General features: G+C 43.5%; 2 protein-coding genes across 3 annotated transcripts in view; one reads left to right on the top strand and one right to left on the bottom strand.

Moving 5' to 3' along the window:
• The window catches only part of LOC106582915 (bone morphogenetic protein 7), a 21,183-nt gene extending 14,545 nt beyond the window's left edge, over nt 1-6,638 (top strand). The window contains exons 2-7 of one of the 2 annotated variants that reach the window (XM_014166540.2): nt 2,938-3,127; nt 4,066-4,214; nt 4,721-4,927; nt 5,160-5,236; nt 5,417-5,527; nt 5,819-6,638. In XM_014166540.2, the coding sequence (XP_014022015.1) occupies nt 2,938-3,127; nt 4,066-4,214; nt 4,721-4,927; nt 5,160-5,236; nt 5,417-5,527; nt 5,819-5,968 (884 nt within the window). In that variant the 3' untranslated portion in view covers nt 5,969-6,638. Of the gene's footprint in view, nt 1-2,937; nt 3,128-4,062; nt 4,215-4,720; nt 4,928-5,159; nt 5,237-5,416; nt 5,528-5,818 lie in introns of both variants that reach the window. The other variant, XM_014166539.2, reaches the window with a different exon arrangement.
• On the bottom strand, nt 6,629-17,713 carry LOC106582792 (uncharacterized). The gene is made up of 3 exons (XM_014166220.2): nt 17,582-17,713; nt 8,792-10,057; nt 6,629-8,441 (listed from the first exon to the last, which is right to left on the bottom strand). Exons 2-3 carry the CDS (start codon nt 9,878-9,880, stop codon nt 8,106-8,108), a joined length of 1,425 nt encoding a protein of 474 aa, XP_014021695.1. The 5' UTR covers nt 9,881-10,057; nt 17,582-17,713; the 3' UTR covers nt 6,629-8,105.

Here is a 17,713-nt window from a genome sequence, read left to right as displayed (position 1 = left end):
CGGGATGTCTCCTGGTCTGACAGACAGTGCTGTAACTCTGCCACTTTCCACCGCAGATGCGGAAGGGCGTCTTAGGTGAATGCAGCGGATTGAGATTCAGCCATTGTAAAAATAAATATCTCTATCTTGCACTGAGGGATTTTGATGGAGATTTTTTTATTCTTTCTTTGATTGACACACCGGTGCGTCAACAGACTCTAGGGGGTTTTAAGCAAGTGTTTTTCATTAGACAACAGGCATGCTGTCAGCATTGGTGGAAGTACCCAATTGTCATAGTTTAATGGAAAATAACTCAAGTAAAAGTGAAAGTAACCCAGTAAAATACTACTTGAGTAAAAGTCTAAAAGTATTTGGTTTTAAAGATACATAAGTATCAAAAGTTAAAGTATAAATCATTTCAAATGGCTTATGTTAAGCAAACCAGAGTGCACAATTTTCTTGTTTTTGTATTTATTTACGGAGAGCCAAGGGGACTCTCCAACACTCAGACATAATTTACGAACCTAAGCATGTGTGTTTAGTGAGTCTACCAGATCAGAGGCAGTAGGGATGACCAGGGATGTTCTCTTGGTAAGTGTTGAATTTGACCATTTTCCTGTCCTGCTAAGCATTGAACATGTAACGAGTACTTTTGGGTGTCAGGGAAAATGTATTGAGTAAAAAGTACATTATTTTCTTTAAGAATGTAGTCAAGTAAAAGTGAAAGTTGTAAAAAATATAAATCTTAAAGTACAGATACCCCCAAAAACTCTTGAAGTAGTACTTTCAAGTATTTTTACTTAAGTACATTACACAGCTGGCTGTCTGACAGTCAGTCTGTGTTTCAGCTTACTTTATTTTATACCAAGTAGATTTTCTAGGGTTTAGTTGTGCCTCTGATGAAGGATATTCATAAACTTCACCCATATCTTTTGATTGGCAGCTGAAAATTATTAACGCCAGCACGGCAAGTTGAACCCTTCGTCATGAGCAAACAAAAGTGTTGAAATGCCTCACAAAGAGAAGTTTGCATATCTGAGGGCTGATCTCTGGAGCTAATGGTCCCTAACGTAAACACACCAAGTCCTTACAAGCAATTATTGCCTACATAAAAACGCCCCTGGTTTCTTTCCAGCATTTAATTGCGGTCAAACAAATGACTAGCAGGGTTCAGAATGCTCTTCTTTATGGCGTATGTGTGTGTGTGCATGTGTGTGTGGTTAGAAGTCGTTTTAAGGGGTTTAAAGCATTTTGAGGCATGTGTGCTGCATTAAGTTGTGTGTCTGCTGGAAGAGGGTTTATGCTATTGTGTGTGTGTGTGTGTGTGTGTGTGTGTGTGTGTGTGTGTGTGTGTGTGTGTGTGTGTGTGTGTGTGTGTGTGTGTGTGTGTGTGTGTGTCTGTGTGTTATCCGGCACTGAAACAATACCAAGGCATGAGTGAGACAGACGTATGATGTCATGGCGGCTGCCAGTGGGCAGGATGTGTTTAAGGTGGGTAATCATCGCTCCACTCTGCACACCTCCAGTGTGGGAAGTCCCCCGTTGCTCCGGAGACCTCCACCAAGCTTTCCAAGGACAAACACATTGGGTAACACTGTAAAAACACGGCGTTGGAAACCTCCAGGAAATCTTTGGCTCTGTCCCACCACCATTATTCTGGAAACTCTGAGAGTAGCTCAGCTGTTTCAGGGCAGGGTGGGATATCGTGGATCTCAGTGGTGGCCCTTCAAAAGGTTCATTTCAACTGTTGGGATTTATCAAGCATACTCTCAGAAAGCTGATTCATATAAATGCTATTTTATAGCTTTATCATTACCTCCAGAGTATAATACTTTACGTATAATGGTTAAATGTATTCTCCTATAGTAAGGTGGATTATGGAAAACATACTGTACACTGAGTGTACAACACATTAGCAACACTTTCCTAATATTGAGTTGCGCCCCCTTTTGCCCTCAGAACAGCCTCAATTTGTCGGGGCATGGACTCTACAAGGTGTCGAAAGCGTTCTACTGGGATGCTGGCCCACGTTGACTCCAATGCTTCCCACAGTTGTGTCAAGTTGGCTGGATGTCCTTTGGGTGGTGGACCATTGTTGATACACACGGGAAACCGGAAGCGTTGCAGTTCTTGACACACAAATTGGTGCGCCTCGCACCTACTACCATACCCTGTTCAAAGGCACTCAATTATTTTGTCTTTCCCATTCACCCTCTGAATGGCACATGTACACAATCCATGTCTCAATTATCTCAAGGCTTATAAATCCTTCTTTAATCCTTCATCTACACTAATTGAAGTGTATTGACATCAAGGTGACATCAATAAGGGATCATAGCTTTCACCTGAATTCACCTGGTCAGTCTATGTCATGGAAAGAGCATGTCTTGTATTATCAGTGTATTGAAGATGATGACATTATGACCATAGTGTTTCTGCAGGGTGTAGGTCTGCATGTGCATTGGATTGGCTGCTGTGGTTTTCCAGTCAGTGCTTTTCTTGTGGTCAGCACATGTGTGCAATTTAAACATAGAGCCAAATTGAGCCTTGAGTGTGGTTTTCCTCCCACATTGGCACATTATGCAGACTGATGTTTAGATCAATCAGCTCTCTTATGGAAGCAGGAGTTTCCTATTTTTGATACAGTGCTTCCTATATGTGGGCTGAGCAATGTGGATCAGAAGACTTTGATTCAGCGATAGTTTTGACAGAATTAAACCAAGGAGTGGATTCCGATCTGATTGTATTCACAGCAGTGAGTGTGTTGGCACACATGCACCCCCACTGTTTCAAAAGACCAGGGGATGTGGCGAGAAAAGGGAGGTGCCTTTACCATCCAGCGTCTGTGTTAGTTGTACAGCTCATAATGGGTGAGGTTAGCCATTGGAAAAAGTTGATCCGGGATGAGTTGGTATCAGTAGTGAGTAACCTCTTCTCTTCCCCATCTCCTTTCATCAGCTAAGCTGGATCAGGATGTCCTGTCTTCTCAGCACAACAGGGAATTCCGCTTTGACTTGTCCCGGATCCCAGAGGGAGAAGCTGTCTCCGCTGCAGAGTTCCGAATCTATAAGGACTACATCAGAGAACGCTCTGAGAATGAGACCTTCCACGTGAGCGTGTACCAGGTGCTACAGGAGCCCTCTGACAGGTGACGCCTCTTCCATTAATCTTTGTGTGTGTGGCCTTGTAAAATGATATACTACACCCTGAAACAGCAGAGACGCCACCTTGAACAAATAGAGCACCCCCACAAGCACCACCCTCAATGCCCACACCTCCACCATTCACTTAATCCCCCTTCTCCATTACCTAACACCCCTCCCTTGACCCAACCCCTCTCTTCTTGGAGAACAGACCGCACTAGGCGTTTTGATTGTAGTGAACAATAGGTGGATTTCTCCAACTAGTAAAAACACCCCCTTCTCTGCAACACACACATACACACAGCTTGTCATGCTCGGTGACATCAGAGCCCAGTCGTGTGTAGGCATGGCCTGACCCACAGCGGTGACGGTGAGGCTATGAAGGTGCTGAGAACAAAAGCATTGTTATTCAGAGACACGTTTGCCTTTCATACAGACAAGGCAGCAAGACGAAGAGACAGTCTGAGGAGTAAGCCCGGGGGCCTGAAACTCAATCTGTAAACAAAGCCATTGTCTGTGAGATATGCCCCAATCAGTCTGGGAATTTTCATCTGTGATAAAGAGAGAGCCATTATTAAAAGAGCTATCGGTAGGGTTTGATCGACACTGCGTGTTGTCTCTTGTTTTGGATTTCATGTATCCTGTGTTCTCTCTGGGTGGCTAATCTTTACTGTTTTTAGAATATGAATCTACCATCTAGATCAACTTTTATATAACTGCTTTACTTTTACATACTGCACTAGATAGCATCACACCTGCTACTGAGGAGAAGGGTTTGAATTGCAATGTGAAGTGGCAAGGCTATACATTTATGCAGATTTTAGTCAACCAATGTTAGAATTTAGAGCACACTTCCTAGGTCGGAAACTATTTGTTGTGTATCTAACTGTTAGACTGCATGTGCTGTGTATCTAATGTTAGTAGTCTGCGTGCCCCGTAGTAGTGACGACTACCTGTTTCTTCTGGACACGCGGGTGGTGTGGGCTGCAGAGGAGGGCTGGCTTGTGTTTGACATCACGGCCACCAGTAACCAGTGGGTGGTGAACCCGGACCATAACCTGGGCCTGCAGCTGGCTTTGGAGAGCATGGACGGTGAGTCACTGTCAGAGTTATAAGGGTGCTGTATGGCCACTGGTCCAACAGAGATAGAGCTCTATGGCTGGTACACACCCACCACATAAGATTGAACTGAAGCATACCAATATCAAAGACGATGTATTATATTGACAAGATATTAAAGTGACCGTTCTAACAATGGAAATATATGTCCTCAACGATGGAAGGCAGGCGAGATCAGATGGAACCATTCTATCCAATGAGAGGGCAGATATGCGTGTGAACAACAGGCGCGACTAAGTTGTTTCTCTCAAAGTTGCCGGAATGTCACGTGCATCCACTTGTATCAGTACATTTGTAACAGCCTAAACTGCTATTCGATCAAATAAGCCTCAGGTAATTCGACACTCTCTCATAGACCTCCGTTAAAAAAAAGGGCTTATCTCACACGGACAGGAGTAAATCCTCTGGCTTCACCTCTCCCTCTCTGCCAATATGTACCCTGGACTGAAGTGTGCATGTCTTTCTGTCTCCCCCTAAAGGTCAGAGTATGAACCCCAGGCTAGTGGGGCTGCTGGAGGGCAGTGGGCCCCAGGACAAGCAGCCCTTCATGGTGGCCTTCTTCAAGGCAACCGAGGTTCGCCTCCGCAGTGTCCGTTCTGCCCACGGCCACAAGGGGCGCAACCCCAACCGCTCCAAAAAACCCAAGACTCCCCAGGATGCACTGAAGGTTGCTGAGGCTGCAGCAGGTACACAAATGGAGCACCCACTTGGAGCACAATGAATCAGTCATATAGCCACTAGATCTATACACAGACATCATCTGATAAAAAATGGCTGCTCCTTTGACATGTTAGAGTACTTTGTGTTGATAAAAGCATTCAGGCTATGGATAATAGATAGCATATACCAAGATACAGTGCTCACAGTTGATTGTTTTGATTCATATGTATGTTGTTCATTTGACCCTTTGTCTTTCAGAGAACCTCAGCACAGACCCGAAACAGGGCTGTAAGAAGCATGAGCTGTATGTCAGCTTCAGAGATCTGGGATGGCAGGTACAGTACTACGACTCCTTCTATCACACCAGTTCTGTTCTGTACTGATCTGAGCACGTCCTCCTCTTTCTCTGTTCACCCACTTAGATAGGTGTTTGACTTGACTAGATTCAATGACATCTGCGTCTCCGTTGGTTGGATGTACTATTGTTATATGAGTCATATCACTTGTCCTCTCAGGACTGGATCATTGCACCAGAGGGCTACGCAGCGTACTACTGCCAGGGCGAATGTGCCTTTCCTCTGAACTCCTACATGAACGCCACCAATCATGCCATTGTGCAGACTCTGGTAAGAATATTCATGGTTTTCATGAATCATATCATCATGTACATTTCTGAGGGGGTTGAATATGGCATTTACTCAGGGTTTCACTGCAGGGTCTCTGGCTTCATTGTAAATTTAACCATTCAGCAGCTGATTGAAATTCTTATATTCATTTTGTGAAATCAAAGCGCTCTTTGATGTCCCACATCCTGTGAGAAAAACTGCTGAAGTATCAACACACATTTTCCCACACACTTGAATCTTTCTAATTGTGCATGGTTCCCCTGATACTGGTGTTATATTCTTTCCCCCCAGGTCCACTTCATAAACCCAGAGACAGTGCCCAAACCCTGTTGTGCCCCCACCCAGCTCCATGGCATCTCAGTCCTCTACTTTGACGACAGCTCCAACGTCATCCTGAAGAAGTATCGCAACATGGTGGTCAGAACCTGCGGCTGTCACTGACCACCATCAGACCTCCCCTTCCCAGGATACACGGGGGCTAGTAGAGGAACATAAGGAAGAGGGGGAAGAGGGGACGGTGCAGGGAAACTAATTTACTGCCTGATCTATAAGGACCTGTTGCTTCAGGAGTTGCAGGAAGACCAACTCCCTTTATTATTGGCTGCAAACAGACAAGTACATAAAGTACTGGCAAAGATGTTCTACTTTATTGCCTTGGCGCATTGAAACAAGTAGAGCCATATTGCCTTAGTGCAACTGCAAAGAGGATCTTTGGCATCTGGACTGTATACACTACATGGTGCATGACACACAGGATCAAGAATGCTCATCTAGAGACCATAATAGAACTCCCAGTCAATACCATGGAGGAATGAAACATCAGACACTGAACTGTCATCTATTTATTTATAAGCTCATTTTACTTCAGTGATCAAAGTAAGGAAAGTGTTGATGAATACAAAAAGTCAGCCCCGAGGACAGAGGCATGAGACTCAAATGAAATGTTAGAGATGCTCAATTAACTGATACAAATGTAGAATTGAGCAATTGTTTGTTTGTCCATGAGCAGACATTTTACAGTGTCTTTTAAAAAGACAAGTTCTGCTGTGTGCACTCAGCGTCTCTGTAAAAACATTGCATATGATTGCATTAAACGGTCTATCAAAATGTGTTTACTTTGACACATGACTATTTATTTTACAGCATACATTTTTTTCACAAGCAGCTGGGTTTACTTAGATTTCAAGGAGAACAAAATGGCGGTCTATTTTTCCTTTGAACAACAGGTAGGTGATGGTGTAGTTTGCAGAGCAGAGGTCAGGTGTAAGACATGTGGCTGTCTGTATGCAGATTGAGAGGCTGCTGCTGTGAGGGATGACAGGGCTGACGTTAAATACGAGACTACGTGGGATTAATAGAGCAGGCCCTGTTGGGTTCAGTTTCCTGGAGGAGGGGGCACAGACATACTGTGCATCACTAAGCGCTGCACAACACAACAGAGGCATGTGGTCCCAGAGATGCCAAGGTTTTTGCCCACAAGAGACAGATCGAGAGAACTCTGAGTTATCATTCAGTTTCAGCTGCCTTTTGATGTCCTTCCAGATCTGCAGGTGGGCGAATCGAGGCTGTATTTTCTGTCAAAACTAAATGTCAGAATACAGCAACAAAATATACCAGAACTGTCAGACATAGCAGATGCAATACATTTATATCATTTGGCCAGAAAAGCATTTTCTCACACAGTGACAGCCAAAACATGGTAACTGAAAACGTTGATGGCTTTATGCATGATATATCATTGGCTCATAGAGCCAATGATATACTTATTGTAAACATCATCTGGTGAGGTAAAGCATAGAAAATATACTTTAAACATTTACTATTCTTAATCAACACAAACATTTTCCTAAATCAGTTGCAGTTATTTACCTTACAATGCTTCTACATCTGCATTGCTTGCTGTTTGGGGTTTTAGGCTGGGTTTCTGTATAGCACTTTGTAACATTGGCAGACGTAAAAAGGGCTTCGTTAATACATTTGATTGATTGATTGAGTTATCATTTCAGAACAAAAATATTGTCATACTGCAGCAAGAAGTAAGAACAGACAAACACCAAAGAAAAACCACCAGTGTATAATGTAATGCCAACAACTGTCAGCTATACAGCACACAGAGAGACATACTCACTGAGACGTACTAGAACATTCACTGTTCTACATACAAAAAACTGTCAATTAAAATGGTTTATATAGGAGGTAGCGAAGAATAAAAAATATTCCCCCTGAATGATCTAATTGATCAAATTCTAACGTTGGCTAAAGATAATATGTTGTGTCTGACATATTCTCTCTCACATCTCCGATAATCCATGGCTTTTACACCAGGGCCTGCAACTGTCCTTTGCTTACTATCCCTACAGAATCCTGAGAGTCAAATTTATATTTCTTTCCTCCTTTATCATAATTATTCTTTATACAAAACAGAGACGGGCGGAGAAAGGGATGGAAAGAATGTGAGGTTGAGATAAAGATAATAAAACAAAAGTTAGGCTTGGCTTGGTTTTGTTGGCTCCCTCTCCATAATGGTAACGGTGTGTATCATTATCAGTAAGGGCAGTTGGTGCCTGGGCCACGCAGCTCAGGGGCTGACCAATGCCTCTTCCGTGCTGGGCCCAGCCACCCCTCCCTGCCCTTTTATTGGCCTGTCTGGAGCAGCGGGAAGGGGAGAATGTGGACAGGATGTTTGTAGGGTCTTAGGCCCTCCATGTCTCCCTCGGGCTGGGGTGCCAGGCTCCTGGGGCTGGGTGGCTAGGGGGGCAGAGGGTGATGTAGGTATAAGAGCCAGGCAGACATCACCAACACTGAGCTGATGGCAGCGGAGGCCACACAGACGGGCTGTTCTCGGGGGGCAGCAAGAGGACCAGCCACGTCCGCACACAAAGAACGGGTACTCCACATACACATCCAGAAACTCCTGTGATGAGAGATACTGTTAGTCATGACAATGCAGTACCTCTCTTTGTCCTCTAAGTGGTGGTAGGGTTCTGCAATTGGGGATTGGCATCAATACATGCATCATGTCATGATGAGGGATACTTTAGGAATGTTAATCATTATCATTTTATTTACCTTACTTTATGATGTAGACTGATCAAGAAGTGTACTATTTGCAAATATGTATGATATCTTGTATATTGAATTCCATGTTGTAAATTATGGAAACGTGAGAAGCCAAAAACACACTGACCTAAAACACACTGACCCTGTTATGAGCTTGTGTGATATAATGATGTAGTAGACTCAGCAGGATCAGGACCAGCTCACCTGAGAGTGTTCCTCATGTAGGAGGATGAGGAGGCGGGAGAGGGAGGGGTCTGTGGAGGGGGAGATGTGCTGCACAGTGCAGCAGCTCAGATGTAGCGCTGGACAGGCCTCTGCGCCGATCAGGAAGTCTTCTGTCTGCAAATCCTCCACCCTCCTCAGTCGCCCGTCTCTGAGCTCGATTAGAGAGCCTGCCGCAAAATGAGGGAGCAACCAGGGCAGCTGGTCGGAAGAGGTGGAGGGGTAAGAAGAGTGATAGGTGGAGAGAGGGGGAGACACGGCTACTTTTTCTGTTACTCCCACAGTCCAGTTTTTCTCTGTTGACTGAACAGTAAGTGATGGTCTTATGGGAGATTGTTCTGCAAACGCCAAAGGACTTTGCCCTGAATCAGGATACTTGGGGGCTGTGGAGTGGTGTGTGAAGACCAGTTCAGGGTGGTGGTGTAGGTCCTTGGAGGCAGTAGGAGAAAGAGCAGTGTTAAGAGGGACAGAACCTGCCTCTGAGCTGTGGCTCTGTGGCTGGTGTACCCCCTGTTTCTCTCTTCTCATAAACGGGCCCCTCTGTCTGTTTTGCTGTTCGGTGTGTAGACTTAACTTCTCCCTCATTTTTTTATTAAAGTGCCAACTGTACCCTCCATCCTCCCCACTGGGCTCCTCTGTAGGCTGGGCCAGATTTCTGCAGATAAAGTGGCGGCGTGGGTGTTCTGAGGGATATGTGGAGCGGTGATTGAAAATGTAGGGAATATGCCAGCCTGGCGGCACTGCAGCCCTACCTCTGTAATAGTGCTCCCTCCACTCAGCCCAGCCATGGCTATCCCTGATAGGAGAGGAGAGATGGTTGGCTCTAGTGGTAGAGGCTGTGGTGGGGGGGGACTGGGTCCAGGGTTGGTATAGCGGGGGAACAGATGCATGTGTAGGTGGGAGCAGGTTTGAGTGAGATGCATTGTAGGGCTTGACTACATTATGGCTCTTGTAGGGGAAGGGGATCTTGAATGTGACAGCAGCAAGCTGCTCTGAGAGGCCTGGTCTGGGGTCCCTCTTTTTGGGCGCGAGGCTCTCTCTGTCTAGGTCTGGGGTTGGTGTGGTGCTCATTGGTTCACCCAGTCTTCACATATACTGTCACTTCTCTTCTCCGGCCTACAGGTTGTTGTGGAAAGGTTAAGTCAAATAAGCCTCCTGTGAAAGAGGCCGGCTAAGGGGTCCTGTCACTCCCTGGTGAAGCATCACTGACAGAGAGGTCACAAGGGGTCTCAGTCTCAATGCTCCGGTCTGAAAAAAGACAGGAAGGTATTTGTTTGACACATGTTATAATTTAACCATGATCCTTATGTCAAAAGCACTAAGATAAATTTATACATTTTATAGCCTCATATTACAGGATTTTCAGCTTCTAGTCACATGGCTTTTGATGATTTCATAAACCATACTTCACTGTGTACTCATAACACCTCTCTCTCTCTCTTATCCCTCTTTCTCTCTCTCCCTCCCTCTAACTTCTACTTCATTAGTGATAGACAGAGACTTTCCCTGCCCTTTCTCCCTCGCTCTCTTAGACCCCATGTGGAGTAACAGATTGTAACTATGAACCTTGAAGTCTCATCACTAATTTCTCCATTGCCTCGAAATTGGAGCCTTTCAAATCATAGACTGCTGCATTGAGAGTGTGATTGACAGCTGAAGTCTGGATCAGTAGAACAGGGTAGATAAGGGGAGGTGTTGCACAGGGGTGCTGTACTTTCCAACACTGCCCAGCCTGGACATTCGGTTCTGGGCATGAAGCCATACATTTCCTGACAAGTAAAATTGAACGTTTTTGAAATGTTCTAAGAACGGAAGTGAAAAATGTGCCTGTTCTGGAAACGTACATTTTTAGGTTGCAGGGAGGTTTTAGGTTGCAGGAAGGTTGATTATCCTCAGATCCTCAAAAGGTTCTACAGCTGCACCATCGAGAGCATCCTGACTGGTTGCATCACTGCCTGGTATGGCAACTGCTCTGCCTTCGACCGCAAGGCACTACAGAGGGTAGTGCGAACGGCCCAGTACATCACTGGGGCCAAGCTTCATGCCAACCAGGACCTCTATACCAGGCTGTGTCAGAGGAAGGCCCTAAAAACTGCCAAAGACTCCAGCCACCCTAGTCATAGACTGTTCTCTCTGTTACCACACGGCAAGCGGTACCGGAGCTCCAAGTTTAGATCCACGAGGCTTCTAAACAGCTTCTACCCCCAAGCCATAGGACTCCTGAACATCTAATTAAATGGCTACCCAGACTATTTGCATTGCACCCCCTCCCCTCACCTCATCACTGCCGCTCTCTGTTGTCATCTATGCATAGTCACTTCAATAACTCTACCTACATGTACATACTACCTCAACTAACCGGTGCCCCCGCACATTGACTCTGTACCGGCACCCCCCTGTATATATCATTATTTTTTACTGCTGTTCTTAATTACTTGTTACATTTATTTCTTATTCTTATCCGTATTTTTTGACACAGCACAGTTGGTTAGAGGCTCGTAATTAAGCACTTCACTGTAAGGTCTACACCTGTTATATTCGGCGCATGTGACTAATAAAATTTGATTTGATTCTGAGAACGTTTTACTATGGTTCCCTGAACGTTTTCCTGGGAGGTTTTAAAGTTCTGAGAACTGAAATTATAGGTCATGTGGAAGTTTTTGAATAACTTTCAATGAATGTTAAGACTGTAAGACTGCTAGCTTAGTTTAACTGTTTGGAACTCCAAGCACAGATAAGACACATGGAAATAATTTTGCTTAGGCATTAATCATGCAAACACATTTCTTTTTTTATTGTGCCACGGCGTCAGTGAGAATCAAACCTATGGTCGTCTATTCCCTCTCCATGGAATTAGTCCACTGCGCCATTAGGATGGAGCTAGCATGACATGTTTTTTTTTAACTCATACATAGCCGTTCATTTTAGTCTATTCTAACAGACAACATTTCAAAGGAAACAAGCACTCATTAAGATCGGGTGTGGCCAGCACAACCGAAACACACTTAACAAGATCGAGGACTGAGAGAGTTTTTTTGAGGCTGAGAACAGAATGTATACATTTTTCAATAACATTCTTAGAATGTTCTTTGAACGTTACGGCTTTCTTGTGTTTTTTTTTATGTCAAACCAGTTGGAGAACGTTCCTAGAACAAGTTCCTTAAATGTGCTGAAAATGTTCCAAAGCCAAGCAACTATCCCTCACTAATCCCAGAACATTGTGGGAAGGTTGTATGCAAAATAACCATAGGACAACCACGCTCTCTCACCAAGCACTAAGAAACATATGGTTCTCAGAATTGTATGTGCTAGCTGGGTGATACATATAATTGTCATGAAAACCTCATGCTTCAATAAGATAATCTGATAAAAATTAATCCACTTCGAGTAATATCTTTCATTCCTACCCAATGATCAACATACATGGAATAGATTTTAACGTCAACAGGAGTTATTAATTCTTCTGTAGCTGACCTACAATGCAGCACAGCAACAAACAATTTATTAATGTGACCCTGAACAAAATACATGCAGATAAAGCTATTATACTTCTCATGTGGGGAATTGTAAGTGAATTGTTTCGGCTAGTTTCATGTTGTTCTTGATACCAGGTCTAGTTTTGAGGTGTTTTGACTGATTTCATGTCAATGCTAATATGGCTAAAATTCGCTAGCTAGCTAACCAACGACTGTAACAATGTATTTAAGAGACGAGTGCTCATTGTGCAAATGTATGTTTTGAATAAATATTGGTAACTAAATATAGTTTACATGTTGTCAACAATCTAAGCCAACCCTGTCTGTTTTGCCCCATAGTTCCATACGTGTTGCTTTTGTTGCTAAACAACCAACCCATCAACCATGTTGTTTTAGGTACTAGTCTGGAAAATATTGCATTGAGAGTAGGGCCGTGGCGGTCACAAAATTTTGTCAGCCGGTGATTGTCAAGCAAATATCTGTCATTCTCACGGTAATTAACCGTTAATTAACATAAACACATTTAGCATCTCCTGGCTTCCACAACTACAAGCCACTGATGCAGACCTTAGGAACATCTACATTTTAAAAAGTTTAATAAATCCATGTAATATAGCCTACACCTTCACAATAAATCCATTATTTATTTATGCCAGGTCTTAAGCTGCATTAAATTAATTAAATATAATATATTTCAGAAGAACAGAATAACCAACTGCGCACGTCCTCATCCAATTCCAAGGTGTTACTTCCTGATCTGGCTATGCCAAATGGCTGTGGGCTGCATTAGTTAATTTAGCAGACAAGATTTGCTTAGAATTCCGTGGTATTATTTTATAGTATGAATAATACAATTGAACAAAGCTGAATAAAATAGAAACAATATTTTCTCCAAACGATTTGAGGGAGTGTGCACGGCTATTCTGTGTTGAGCAGTTAACAAAGAAATAGGTATTCCTATATGCTTAATTTAGAGTTATTAATGTAACTTTAGTTGTTCAACAAACGTTGGGGTATATGTTTTGATTTTTAATACATTGTAAGGTTGCATGATGAGACTAATGATGATTTGAAAAAAGTTGCTTGAAAGGCATGAGCTCTGCTTAGTTTTTTGTTCCAGGCTGTACACACTTCATCAGTCTCGCGTTCACAATTTGACAAGCACTTGATAATGCCTTGAATTTCATGGCAGCATCCCCTTTGTGTGGCCGTAATGCACCCTAAAAAAATACATGCCTTTTACGGCCAGTGGCCGTTGTGCCTTTGGCCTGGAGTGCTGCGTTGTCCCCTTCTCCCTGAGTGCTGCGCGTTCCAAAGCATCTCTCACTCACATGGCCCTCCATCACGTGATCAGGTCTTTCTCACAGGCTACAAGTGAAGACAGACACATCGGGGACGCAACTGTCTGCGTCCTTGTCCAATTTCAAGGTGCATATTGAAGCTATTGTCCACATTTACTTTTTGTCAGCCAACAAGATGAGTAGGCCTAACGAACATCAAAAGCACTAGCTTATGTCAATCTACTATCTCCCATAGTACAAAAGTTGACCTATTCTATTCTGTGTGAAAAAAATAATATTCCAAACATAGTCTGGGACAATTGGGGATACGATAGAACCCAAATGAATACAACCACTAGTTTAAAAAAACTTTTTTACGCAATGTGGTTGACTCAACAGATTAGAATGTTTATCTTAAAATGTTGCTAAACTATTAATCTATTTCTTCACATTATAAGGGAAAGAATGCGCACACGGCAGTAGGCTATAAGTGCGAATGTTCCATTAGCGGGAAAACACCATTCTCAAAAGTGACCAAAAATGGGATTATGCATATAATGCATTTATTATTAAGGTGCATTTCTATGGTGAAAATTATCTTCCCCAAACATGAAACTCACGCGCTGCTTATGTAGGCTCTACACCCCTTGTAAAGCGGATTAATGTGCTTAATTTTAAGACGTTTTTTGGCCACTTTAGTTGTGACGCAAACCTTATCAAAACATATAGGCCTATGGGCTAGGCTACATGAGGTGTGCAAAAAAAAGCATAGTTTCTTGCCTCATGCTGGGCATCATTCACAAGTGACAATATATACTGCTCAGAAAAATAAAGGGAACACTTAAACAACACAATGTAACTCCAAGTCAATCACCCTTCTGTGAAATCAAACTGTCCACTTAGGAAGCAACACTGATTGACAATACATTTCACATGCTGTTGTGCAAATGGAATAGACAACAGGTGGAAATTATAGGCAATTAGCAAGACACCCCCAATAAAGGAGTGGTTCTGCAGGTGGTGACCACAGACCACTTCTCAGTTCCTATGCTTCCTGGCTGATGTTTTGGTCACTTCTGAATGCTGGCGGTGCTTTCACTCTAGTGGTAGCATGAGACAGAGTCTACAACCCACACAAGTGGCTCAGGTAGTGCAGCTCATCCAGGATGGCACATCAATGCGAGCTGTGGCAAGAAGGTTTACTGGGTCTGTCAGCGTAGTGTCCAGAGCATGGAGGCACTACCAGGAGACAGGCCAGTACATCAGGAGACGTGGAGGAGGCCGTAGGAGGGCAACAACCCAGCAGCAGGACTGCTACCTCCGCCTTTGTGCAAGGAGGAGCAGGAGGAGCACTGCCAGAGCCCTGCAAAATGACCTCCAGAAGGCCACAAATGTGCATGTGTCTGCTCAAACGGTCAGAAACAGACGCCATGAGGGTGGTATGAGGGCCCGACGTCCACAGGTGGGGGTTGTGCTTACAGCCCAACACCGTGCAGGACGTTTGGCATTTGCCAGAGAACACCAAGATTGGCAAATTCCCCACTGGCGCCCTGTGCTCTTCACAGATGAAAGCAGGTTCACACTGAGCACGTGACAGACGTGGCAGAGTCTGGAGACGCTGTGGAGAACGTTCTGCTGCCTGCAACATCCTCCAGCATGACCAGTTTGGCGGTGGGTCAGTCATGGTGTGGGGTGGCATTTCTTTGGGGGGCCGCACAGCCCTCCATGTGCTCGCCAGAGGTAGCCTGACTGCCATTAGGTACCGAGATGAGATCCTCAGACCCCTTGTGAGACCATATGCTGGTGCGGTTGGCCCTGGGTTCCTCCTAATGCAAGACAATTCTAGACCTCATGTGGCTGGAGTGTGTCAGCAGTTCCTGCAAGAGGAAGGCATTGATGCTATGGACTGGCCCGCCCGTTCCCCAGACCTGAATCCAATTGAGCACATCTGGGACATCATGCCTCGCTCCATCCACCAACGCCACGTTGCACCACAGACTGTCCAGGAGTTGGCGGATGCTTTAGTCCAGGTCTGGGAGGAGATCCCTCAGGAGACCATCCGCCACCTCATCAGGAGCATGCCCAAGCATTGTAGGGAGGTCATACAGGCATGTGGAGGCCACACACACTACTGAGCCTCATTTTGACTTGTTTTAAGGACATTACATCAAAGTTGGATCAGCCTGTAGTCTGGTTTTTCACTTTAATTTTGAGTGTGACTCCAAATCCAGACCTCCATGGGTTGATAAACTGGATTTCCATTGATTATTTTTGTGTGATTTTGTTGTCAGCACATTCAACTATGTAAAGAAAAAAGTATTTAATAAGATTATTTCATTCATTCAGATCTAGGATGTGTTATTTTAGTGTTCCCTTTATTTTTTTGAGCAGTGTATAATTCACAAGTGATAGGCTAATATTATCAATCATCAGACTATCCAGAATTTAATCTTGTCTTTACATATACTAATCATGCATCCGTCTCGAAACAAGGACAGCAGGAAAAAATATATGTCATCTATGCTATTAAATAGCGAACGGAGGATGCTTTTCCCATGGTTCATTTTCATGCCAGCCAGGTAGGTTATACTCTTGTTTTAAAGATAAGCAATGTGCTAAATATTAGAAAAAGGTTAGAAATAAATATATTAGACCTAGCATATCGAAAGATAATGGGATCCTCCTCTTTTTAAGAGGCCATCACTCTCTTTTCTCAAGCAATTGCATAGCTTATAGAAATTATGCTCAACATGAGTTCATGGGCTCTCATGAAGTGTTTGATTAGATTTTCTATTACATTTGCACTGATGTCAGAGTGATTATATAGTCAGAACCCTTTATGTAGTCTCCCTATTGTTATTTTACTGCTGCTCTTAATTACTATCTGTATTTTTTTAAACTGCATTGTTGCTTAGGGTCTCGTAAGTAAGCATTTCACTGTAATTCGGCGCATGTGACTAATAAAATAACTTTTTATTTGATTTTATTTGATTAGAGGGACAATAGAGTGCTGAGTACCAGGCTACTTATGACCATCAACAGCATCAGATCTTGGAGAAGTCTAATTACCCTGACTAAACGGTAACGTGTAATTTGACCGCCTTCATGACTCGTGACCCCTGTTTTGGCGGTAATACGGTCACCGCATCAGCCCTAGTAGAGAGACCTTTGTCTAAAGATGCCACATATCAAGTTTCATGAAGATCGGTCATTCGGTGCCAGAAGAGCAGCATTTTAAGTGTTTTTCATAAAATTCTAAATGGCGGAAAATCTATCATGGTGGACCTTACGGGTCACTGAGGCAAATTAGTTCCTCGTGAGGAGAGGGACCTATGTACATAATTTCATTGCTTAAAGTCAAACGGGGTGAGGGGCGTGACCTTTCAAAGTTTGTATTTTCAGTCTCTTGTCATAGCGCCACAATCTGGCCAATCAGTGTAATTTTGTAAATGCCGGATCTCTATGGCAAGAAGCATCATTCACACAAGTTTAATGCAAATCGGGCCAGTGCTGTCTGAGATATTGCGTGTGACTAATATAGAAACGTACGAATGGATGGAGACATCCACAGTTCCTTCCCCGATTTCATCGTGGGGGACAACCGTGCTGTATGTACTCAACTGTGTTACTATTAGTGGAATAGTAATTGGTATGAAAGTCCTGACATATAATGTTTAATGGTTATCATTATATATGTGCAGAGATCTTTTGTCACAAACAAAACATTGCCAAGCTACTAAAGTTACACCACAAAACATATCACTATACGTAAATTCTGATTGATGTGAAACCTAATGATCTAGATGAGTTACAGTAGATGCATTTCATCACTGATGCAATACAGTATCGCTGTTGAGTTTTTGCCACTTGGTGTAAACGTAACACTTCAGGCAAAACATAAAATAAATAGCATGTATATCTAATGACTACAAGGGCTGTTAACATGAATACCTTCCTCCCACACACATACACACATGATTATTATCAGATACACATGTGAATACTTGATGCCTTACCTCTCTCTTCTGGTAAAGGTATGAGTCCTTAGTAAAGCATGTTGCAGAGTGAATGAACATCCAGACAGCATCACTATGTCTATCAGACAGATGCAGGCTCTATTTTTCCTCCCACCCGCTTTAACCCCTCGG

Source organism: Salmo salar, chromosome ssa22, assembly GCF_905237065.1.
Source record: "Salmo salar chromosome ssa22, Ssal_v3.1, whole genome shotgun sequence".
NCBI classification, from domain to species: Eukaryota; Metazoa; Chordata; class Actinopteri; order Salmoniformes; family Salmonidae; genus Salmo; species Salmo salar.
Note: the sequence above shows the minus strand (reverse complement) of the source record. Positions and strands in the feature narration are given on the sequence as shown.

Coding starts and splice junctions, on each gene's coding strand:
- LOC106582792 (XM_014166220.2), bottom strand. CDS start 9,880: ATGAGCACCACACCAACCCCAGACCTAGACAGAGAGAGCCTCGCGCCC. Junction 8,442..8,791: donor TACATGAGGAACACTCTCAG/GTGAGCTGGTCC, acceptor CTCTCATCACAG/GAGTTTCTGGATGTGTATGT.